At 55.2% G+C, this 9578-nt stretch overlaps 1 protein-coding gene across 2 annotated transcripts; it reads left to right on the top strand.

The window, feature by feature from the left end:
• The first annotated feature begins 6 nt into the window (after positions 1-6).
• On the top strand, positions 7-8901 carry CRYGS (crystallin gamma S). Of its 2 annotated transcripts, XM_013186215.3 has the most exons (3): positions 7-2150; positions 5882-6124; positions 7696-8901. In XM_013186215.3, exons 1-3 carry the CDS (start codon positions 2130-2132, stop codon positions 7966-7968), a joined length of 537 nt encoding a protein of 178 aa, XP_013041669.2. In that variant the 5' UTR covers positions 7-2129; the 3' UTR covers positions 7969-8901. The 2 variants fall into 2 exon arrangements, with proteins under 2 accessions (XP_013041669.2, XP_047933311.2); XM_048077354.2 differs by having other exon boundaries at positions 7-6124.
• The last annotated feature ends 677 nt before the right edge of the window (positions 8902-9578 follow it).

Genomic DNA, 9578 nt, shown 5'->3' with positions numbered 1-9578 from the left:
TGAAGGCTTTGAAGGTTGTCTTAGTGCAGCGTTTTGATAGAAATACAGTTTCCTGCCTTTATTTCTTGCAAAGAATATCAACACGAATGAGTCCCATGCTCATTTTGTGCTAGCAGACCCTGTCTGGGGAGACGTGCTCATAGCTGAGCACCTAAATAAGCGAAGCAAAATAGGCAAAGGCACTGCACACATAACTGAATGCACAGCAGCTGTGTGTGACTTGTGAAGAGCTATCCGTGCTGGGAGTGGGAGGGAGGTGGGAGCATTCAGTGCCCTGCTGTAGGTGGCTGTTGGATTGCTGGAATTTCCCTGAAGGTCTCTCGTGACTCCTGGGGTGGCAGCTCATCTGAATCGTACTTTGAAGAGAGAACAAAGGGTTTGGGGTCAGGTACTGACTTGGGGCTGGGTGGAGGTGTGACAGTGGTCACCAGGTGAAGATTTGGTGCTTTTGGAAGTTGTGCCTGAATAAGTTAGGCATTCCCACATCGTGGTGTAAAGCTGAGCTGTTAGTGCCCGATGGTGGTGGTTCTTACAGACTTTCTGCATCTGCCCTCCATCATCTCAGCTGCTCAGTGTTACCTGAGTACCAGTGCCTGCTTTGCGTTTTGTCTGACACCTGGGCTCTGGGGCTGTCCGAATGAAAGCAGGATTATATTCACCTGCAGCTTTCGTTCTCTGGGACCAATGTTGCTTCTAGTTCCACCTCTGTTTTAGTACTGTATAAAGCTGTAAGATGTAATTCAAAGGTGTTGGACAATGCAAGGTGAGTTTATGATGTTTAGCCAACTTTTAAAGGAGAGATGTGCAGAGTGACTGCAGTGGAGATGTCCTGTCGAACCTACTGGGTTGCTTTCTAATAGGATCTTGGTCTTGGTTGGACTTCGGTTGTCATAAGATAGCATTTGCATTTAAAAAAAGAAATATCTGTGAGTGACTTCACGGCTTCCTAGCAGTAAGAGATGTGAGCAGCAGCACTAGATGATTGAAGGGAGGAGGATGAGATGATTGAAATGGGAGGAGGATGAGGTGTTGCTGAGCATCTGTCTGCATCTTACTGTCATACCTGACTGCGAATTCCTCCGGCGTTCAGCAGGGCTGCGGCAGTGTGTGCGGGACGGCACGCAGAGCCGCTGTCGTGAGACTGCTTGCCCTGACAGATTTGAAGTAGGGTCTGTGTGCTTCAGGCGCAGCGGTGCCAGATTTGTGCCTTTGTTCCGCTAAGCCGTGGGGTTGGTGCAGTGAATAGCTGCAGAGGTGGTTTTTATAATGTGGAGGCTCGGGGGTGTGCGGGCGTACAGAAGCCAGCGTTCCTCGCCCTCCCTGCTTGGTGGGCCAGTTAAAAGAAATGATCCCTTGCATAAACTGCAAGCAGTGGGGTAAGAATTCTGAGTTTAATTTGTGTCACTGGCAAACTCCTTCAGAGATCCAGGTGCATTCTTTGCTATTTACTGTCACTTTTGGGGTGTATGGCCAGAAATACTTCCTCTCCTTGATGTCAGGCACCGTTTGGAGCAATATAGCTCAGCTGAGGGTGTGCTGTAAAAATACACGATGCCTTTGCTGCACAGAAGTTTCCACGGTGGGCTTTTGAAGTAGTGCCTCCAAGCAGAGGCTGTTCTTTGCAAGTTGTGGTCTTCTCTGAGCACGTGCTCACCCTTTTGTAGCTGCACCCTTCATTGCATGGGAACGTTCTCTAATAAATATTTGCGTTTCTTCCTTGCAGACGGGGATGGGTCTTTTTAGAGCTGACTAGGATGACTAGGATGCCTTCTTGTTTAACACTCTTAAAAGGGAGCGCAGCCAAAATGCCCTCCCCCTACCCCATCCTCCAGGGCTTGGCAGGGGGCTGTGCGCTTTGAGTGCGTTTGGCAGAGTTTTGGTGTTCTGACTCAGCAAATGGTAACAAAGGGAGGACGGCGAAGCCTTCCTTTATTCCATAATCCCGTTTATTTTTCTGGAAACCAGCTATAGCCTCAGAATCACTGACTCAATTTTTGGATCCTATTCTCATGACAAAGCGGCTGGCTGGTTTAAAACAAGCCCACTATAAAAAGGGCGCCTCACATCCTGGCTGTTTGTAAGAGGTCCTGACGTGCCTCCAGCACCGGGAAGTTTGGCTGGAACAGAAAATGTCCAGAGCTGGAACCAAGGTAAGTTTATTTGCAACCTACACACGACATTTTCAAGTGCACGGAGGTTTGATGCCCTGTAAATCGACGGCAGAGGCTGTGGTGCCAGTGGTGAGCGTGATGAGGTGCGTTTGCAGCACGAGGTCTCATGGAAAGCTTCCCTGGGATGAGCCGAGTCCCAGCAGCAGCTGCTGCATCCCCCTTCCGTGGTGGAGCAAAGGGACAGACCGATGCCTGGACCATGGCCGTAGCACCAAAGGCGATAGCATTCCCAGAGGGAGGAGAACCATTTGTGATCTGGTGGAATCAGGAGGGATGACTTAAACTGGAGAAAGAGGTAGGTCACAAAGCTCGCCTTCAGCTGGGGTGGTGTGCGTTAGGTGGGGATCCAGCTCGAATGCTGGGATCTTCGATGCGGAGGTGGCAAAGCCCTGCTGGCTGTTCACGCAGATCTTGCCATAGGCTTGGGACTGGGGCAGGGGTAAGGGTGAGAACTTGGGGCTTGTGGACCGCTTCTCCTGGGAAGTGTTGAACAACTGCTAAGAGCCTATGGACAGCTGAACCTCGACCCCTTGTATTCCTTTGTCTGTCAGGTTACGTCCCTCTTAGCCTGCGGAGGTTGTAGGGCCCAGCGGGCAGAGAGCTCGGGGGCAGAGTGGTTTTGTAGGCACTGGTCTGTGCTGCGGAAGGTCTGGACTTGCTCTCTGCTTCCCTGCTCCTTTTGTCTGGTTTGGAGTGATTGAGCTATTTCCGAGCAGTCTTCAGAAACCGAGCGTGGTGTGCCACTGCCTCCCAGCCTGGGGGCCGCAGGTGTGCAGGCTTTATGTACCCGTGCATGAAGGTACTGCAGAATCTAACTGCCTGCCATCCACATGAAGATACTTAAATGTGTACTGTCCCTGCTGGAAGCCCTGTCCTCCGTTAGGGTGCTTTGCCCTGGCTGATTATGTGCTGTGGTGTAGCAAAATGTCTGGGATGAGTTAAGTCAGCAAATGAGCCCAAATCTTGTCTGTTCTCTGTGCCGTGCTCTCGTGTAGCATGTTCCAGGGAGAGAAGAAAAAGGCAAAGGAGAGAATTAAAGTGCTATTTCCCACAACGTAAGCAAGTGGTCTGCCCTAGAAAGGGATCACTGTCTCCACGCTACCTTTGTAGAACGCTCTGGGTGCTGCCAGGTATTGCTTACGGGTATTGTTCACAAGTTTCCCTCTAACAAAACTGCTGTTGGGAAGAAAAGTGACAACTGCTATGAGGTGGCCGAGGGAGTGAGAGTTTTACAGTTGTGTAAGGAAGATCTGCCGTGGCAAATCTGTTATCTGCCAGGTAAGCCCCAGAGCAATGTTTGGGCAGCGAGTGGTTAACGGGACGGTGCTGCAAGCAGGGCAGCTCGATGGCTTTGTCGACGGAGGTGATTTGTGTCCAACCGACGAATCTGGAATTGAAATCTGTAATTCACCTGTCGTTATCCTGCTTGTGAAAACCGTCGGTCTGCTCTGCTTGTGCCCACAGCCCTGGAGGAAAGCTGAGAGGTGCCGGGTCTGAGGGTCTGGAATGAGCTGAGGGGGTGTGCAAAGGGCGATGGTGGGGAACGGGTGGGCAGGAGCCCTCTCCTCTTACATCTTCCCGTAAGTGCTCAAAGAATAAACCAACGAACCACACTTCTAGTTGGTCACTGCTCCTTGATGCGTTCTCAGATTTGTTTTTGGCTTTGTGGCTTTGTAAGTTCAGGGAGAAGATCTCCCAAGGAGCAGCGGGTAGCATCGCCAAATGGAAATTCCCTTGTGTTCCTCGAGGTGGGGAAGGAACATCAAACGAGGTCTCCTCCTCTGTTAGAAATAGAGGGCCAGCTTGACCAATTCAGCAGGCAAAGCGTTGTCGCTGTGACAGGGCACGATACCAAGGACATAAATCCTCTCTTCAGACTAGGTTTGGACTGAAGGGGCACACTGACCAACCAACCACCTCTAGGAACACTGAACAGGGGATACGGAGACTGCTGGAGTGTCTGCTCTGCCTCAGTCTTAGCTAGGCCTCCTCTGGGGACAGAGGGTGAGAAGTCAGGCTGGCATGCAGGGGAAAATGGATTTCGGAGCCCTGTGTGTTAGGTGTTTAAATCACAGGGGGCAGAAAAATTATTTCTGGAGCAGCTGGGGGAATTGGTTGAGGCCATCTCCGACGCTACCAAATAACCCGGGCAGCACGTATGGGGCTGATGCCGTACTAAGGAGGCTGGAAAAGGTTGAATGCTGTCTGAGTTTGCACTGTGTTGGATCAACTGACCTGCACATCAGTTGGTTCAGTGCAAGGCTCTAGAAGACACTGGAGTAAGAGACTGATTCACGTCAAACCAATGTAATTTTCTCTAGGAGAAATTTGACAGCACTTCATAGTAGGAATGCTTTTGACATGGTCTGACTTCACTGTACCATAAGCAAGCAAGGGATATAGTCAAAAATAGACGTGGTGGTTTGGGAACCCGTATTCCAGAGAGCAGCTCTCGAGTAATTGTCATCTGGAAGGACTGAAAATGAGGGCTGCACAAAGGGCTGCTCCAGGACTTGGTGATCGAAGGACATCTGAAGTCCGTGAACGTCACTTCTCCAGGCCTGGCTGGGTCGGTGACACCTCGGGCAAGAGGGATGGGATCTGCTCACCAGCTCTCAAGATCAGGTTGGAACAGGTTGTGATGAAGCAAGGGGAAAAAGCACCCCTAAGCAAAGTGCTTGCCATCAGCTGCTCGGCTGTAGTGCAGATCTTGGGAACGAAGTGAGGTGATTAATTGGAAATTTTTTGGCCGTGTCAAACCTGTGACAACAGCAAAGCACCAAAGCAGAACAAGCCAACTACACAATCCTTGATACAAACTGAGCTACCCACGTACTTGAAACACTTTTTTTTTTTTTTTTTTGCATGGGTAAAGCTCAAGTGATGTCCAGTTGTTGGCACTGACTTTCTCAAAAGCAAACTGGACCAGGTTGGGTGGGGACAAGGAGAATGATCGCAGGGCTTGAAAACACGACCCAGGAGGGAAGAGACCTCACCACTCCCTTGTCGTAGAGGTCTAACTACAAACGCTCAATAAGCCAGCTGCCTAATATGGTCCATTGACTACTTATGGCTCCCTTGGCCGTAATTTAGTTACTATTGATCTAGAGAAGGTGGGAGGGGAATATGTTAATGGTGCTTGCTGCAAAGAGAGCAGGGACTTTACTAGGGGTTGGACTGGGACAGAGCTAGGAGCTGGGAAGGGCAAGGAGTTGGAGAAGGGCGGTGGTTGGAGATGTTGGGGCCAGACTGGTGGATCTGCTGCTGGGGTTGTTTGGATGCAGCTGATCCTGCTCTGTGTGTGGGCTGGATGACTTAGGGACATCCTGAAGGCTCTGTTTGCAAATATTTCAAACCATGATGTGGCTAGAACCAGGTCTAGTGGAAGATGATCTTTATTTAATGTGTGTTCCAACCCAAACCAGTCTGTGATTCTGCAGGATACGGATTCTGGAAAAGGACTTGGGAAGGTTGCCTTTTCCCTGGAAAAGTGAAGTTTGGAGACTAAATTGTTTGTTTTTTTTTTTTTCTATTCCTCTTCACGTTAGAGGCAGGAGGGGTTACAGACCACCTCCGAGTGTGACTGTGTGCTTTGGAGCGACGTCCTTCCAGCGGCAATGCCGACGCTGCTTGTGGCTGCCTGCACCGGTGCGCCCGCACGCAGGCTGCTTGAGGAACCACCCCATTTCCCTCGGTTCCTTGTGTTTCAGATCACCTTCTACGAAGACAAGAATTTCCTGGGCCGTCGCTACGAGTGCGACAGCGACTGCCCCGACTTCCACACCTACCTGAGCCGCTGCAACTCCATCCGGGTGGAAGGAGGCACCTGGGTGGCCTACGAGCGGCCCGACTTCTCGGGGAACATGTACGTGCTGACGCAGGGCGAGTATCCCGACTACCACCACTGGATGGGCTTGAACGACCGCCTCGGTTCCTGCAGAGCTGTCCAGATTGTAAGTGTGTTGCTGCCCGAGGGGCATCTGCGGTTACGTGCCTGCCACTCCGGCGTGTTTGGAGGTGGCCCCTGTCCTCCTGGCGAGCCTGGGGAGAGGACAGCGGGAGGGGGCTCGCTCCCACAGCCCTGCTCTGGGGAAAGCACTGAGTTTGGGGAGCAGGGAAGGCAGACCTCCTCTGCTCTCAAACGCAGTGGCGGAAAGCAGCTCTCTCTGACCGCTTTGCAGGGGGGTTTCCATAGGAACAGCAGTGCAGTTTTATCTGCGTCTTCCTCCAGGGACTTTGCTGTCCGGCAGGGTCCCTCCGAGGTCTGCCTCTTGCCTCCCCCTGCCTTGCTGCCGTCTGATCTGGCTCTGACAGCAGGCACAGGGCAGGGAGCAGTGGGGTGTGGATTTTGCAGGACCACCCGGGGATGAGGGGCACTTTGTTGCCTCTGGCAAGCCACGGCTCCCTCCTGACCCAGGGGACTGAATCCGAGTGGTGCTGAGTCCCTGCAGGGCACGCGGGGGGAGCAGCCCCCAGAGGAGCAGCCTTAAAACCAGCCGGGATGGGAGCGTGGGTGTGTGAGGCTGCGACACCAGCGCTGGTGCTGCAGTGTCTTTGCCAGCGGTGGAGCAGATGGTGGTGGGGGTCTGGGCATCACCGACGGGAGCAGCGCTGCCACGGTTTGGTGTTGTGTGGAGCAAGGGGGCCTTGCTTTTGTCTGGAGGTCTAACGCCACTTTGAGCCTGTTGTGGGTTTGAGCTGGGTGTAAGTCCCTTGGCACAGGGCAGGGAGGGTTTCCAGCCAGCTCAAAGCTCCAGTCTGATGCTAGGGATGGAGCAGGAGCACGCGGGAGGTGTAACAGCAGCGCAGCTCCCTACGCCAGCATGAAATGCTGCACGTCCACCGGTGCCTGGCCTCCCCTCCTGTGCACAGGGACCGGCTGCTCGAAGGTGTAGGGTCAGAGGACCCGGAGCAGTGGCACGGATCCACGAGACCCCGCAGAGCTCGGCTGGGGCCGGCAACCAGGGCGGACGGGAGGGGAGGCGGGGGAAGACGGTGTCCAGGCAGCTGCAGATTAAAACCGCCGCAGTGCCTTCAGGCAACGCAGCGCTTGAAATCACAGTGGAAAATACCCGCGCTGTGTTCTGCTGTAATACAACCCAGCTGGGGTCACCAGCTCATTAAACTCCTCATTGCCCGGAGGAGCGGGGAGCGGAGGGGGTGCATCACTCCACTCGGATCTCGCCGAGCAGCTTAAAGGGTTTGCGCAGGTGGCTTGTCTGGGACAGAGCCCGGCACTTGTTTGTCCTCCCTACACCCATCCTGAAGCGGGGCTGTGGTGGGGCTTTGAGCTGAAATTGCTCAGCTTGGGCTCAGTGCCCTCTTTGCATGGGATGCGTGCTCGGGCATTACCCCGTGCTGTGCTTTTGGGGGGCCGACGGGAGCCGTTCTGCACCATCCTGGTGTGCTGGGGGTGCTTGGTGCCTGATCTGAGCCCAGCTGTGCCTCGGCTCCGCTCCCATCCCTCGGAGAATACGTCGGTGCCTCAGCAAACACCCTGCAATTTTCTCCCCTTTCCTTGCAGCCGAGCGGAGGCCGGGGCCACATCCAGGTGTTTGAGAAGGGAGATTTCGGCGGGCAGATGTTCGAAGCCACTGAAGACTGCCCTTCCATCATGGACGAGTGCCGCATCCGTGAGGTCCATGCCTGCCGGGTGCTGGAGGGCGTCTGGGTTTTCTACGAGCACCCCAACTACCGGGGCAGGCAGTACCTGCTGCCCAAGGGGGAGTACCGCCAGCCCGTGGAGTGGGGAGCCGTGAGCCCCGCCATCCAGTCCTTCCGCAGCATCGCCGAGTGAGCGGAGAGGAGCCGTCCCCCCCACCCCAATAAAGCAGTTGAGTCGCTCAGTTCAGCCTGTCCTGCTTCTTCCCTGCATGTGAGCCTGCTTCCCAGCTTTCCCTGCCCTGGTGGAGGTGATGTGGAGCTGAGCCTCCTCCAGGCACAGCCTCCATCTCTGCTGTCATCCTCCTCTGCGCTGGCCCCGTCCCCTCCGTCCCTCTGCTCCTGGGTCGGGTGGCAGTGGCTGTCCTGTGTCTTGAGGAGCGTGTCCCTCTCATGGTGCACAGGGCACTGGGACCAGGGTGGGAGGCAAAGGGGACAGAGCAGGAGGGTGGCAGCCACAGCCTCCGTGGGGACCCTGGCAGCCCCGAGTGTCAGGATGCTCCCTGGAGGTGTGAGATGAGGGGAGAGCCACAAAAAGCAGGGCAGTTAGAAGAGGAAAAAGAGGCTGGATGCAGACCGAGATGGTGAGCACCTCCCAAAACTGCCCTGAGATGCGAGATTGCTGCTGGGTGGCCCCAAAGAGCAGGAGGGGAAGGGAAGAAGTCGTTCCCCAGGCTCCTGAGACGTGCAGGGAGCAAAGGGGGCTGTCAGGCTTGCCAGTGCTCCCAGTCAGCCCAGTTCGGAAGGCCCTGTTTTGCCCAGTGCCGCTAGATGTCAGGCTGGATGCGTGCCCACGCAGGATAAGTGATGCTGGCCACGCGGGGCCCTCTCCTCCCGGGGACGCCCGGTCCGTTTGCAGGTGGAGCAGAGGGACCCTGGGATAATGATGGTGGCAGAAGCAGAGCCCCCCCAGCCGTCTCCCCCTGGCTGATGTATGAGGTTATTACGGAGGGGGAGGCAGGTTAAGCGGTGCTTGTCAAGCCGCAAGCACTGTGACCCCCCGGGAACGCAGCCCCCTGCGAAGGACGGCGCGTGTCCCCATCCTCCCCCTGCCCCCCCCTTGCCTTCCCTCACCTCTCTCCTTTCCTCCAGGGTTTAATTCTGCCTCATCTCGGTGCTTCGGTGAAGGCAGGCGAGCTGTGGGCTCTCTTCTCCGTTTCTCTGGCCTAGAGGGGTTGGATGGATGCGGGATGCAGACAGCTCAGGTTCCCAACACACTTCCAGGACCAACCAAGGGTGCCAGCACCCAGCTCCAGCTCCCCTTTCCCCCCAGCTCCTGGCAAAGCTCTCCAAGGGCTGCCTGCACAGGGCTCTGGCTCGAGCACGCCCTTCCCACCGGGTTTTGCAGGGAGCCTGTTGCTGTCCCCAGTTCTGCAGGGAGGACTCCTGCAGGCAGGTGCGTGCCAGCCGCTGCCTTTCCAACCATCTCCCACTCTGATTTTGGGGACTCTGCCTGGTCATGGTGCTCCCCCACCCCTGTGCCCTGCGCTGGGATTTGTCCCACACTGCTGCGGGTGCCTTTGGGCTCTGGGGCTCCTGGAGCACCTCCAGTGTGGGGCGTCAGACAAACCAGGCTCTGCTTTGCCCTTATGGTCATGTTTCTTCCCCACGTCCTTCCCGTCCATCGCTCGAGGTACCCATTGCCAGAATGCAATTATCCCAGCTCTTCCCCCTCCCCATCCTCTGGCTGGCTTTTGCCCTCCAGTGAATTTTGCATTGTGCCCCTAGTGCTGGCAACCAAGGCAA

The sequence above is a fragment of the Anser cygnoides genome, chromosome 9, assembly GCF_040182565.1.
Source record: "Anser cygnoides isolate HZ-2024a breed goose chromosome 9, Taihu_goose_T2T_genome, whole genome shotgun sequence".
Taxonomy (NCBI): domain Eukaryota; kingdom Metazoa; phylum Chordata; class Aves; order Anseriformes; family Anatidae; genus Anser; species Anser cygnoides.
Note: the sequence above shows the minus strand (reverse complement) of the source record. Positions and strands in the feature narration are given on the sequence as shown.

Coding starts and splice junctions, on each gene's coding strand:
- CRYGS (XM_048077354.2), top strand. CDS start 5,789: ATGCCGACGCTGCTTGTGGCTGCCTGCACCGGTGCGCCCGCACGCAGG. Junction 6,125..7,695: donor CCTGCAGAGCTGTCCAGATT/GTAAGTGTGTTG, acceptor CTTTCCTTGCAG/CCGAGCGGAGGCCGGGGCCA.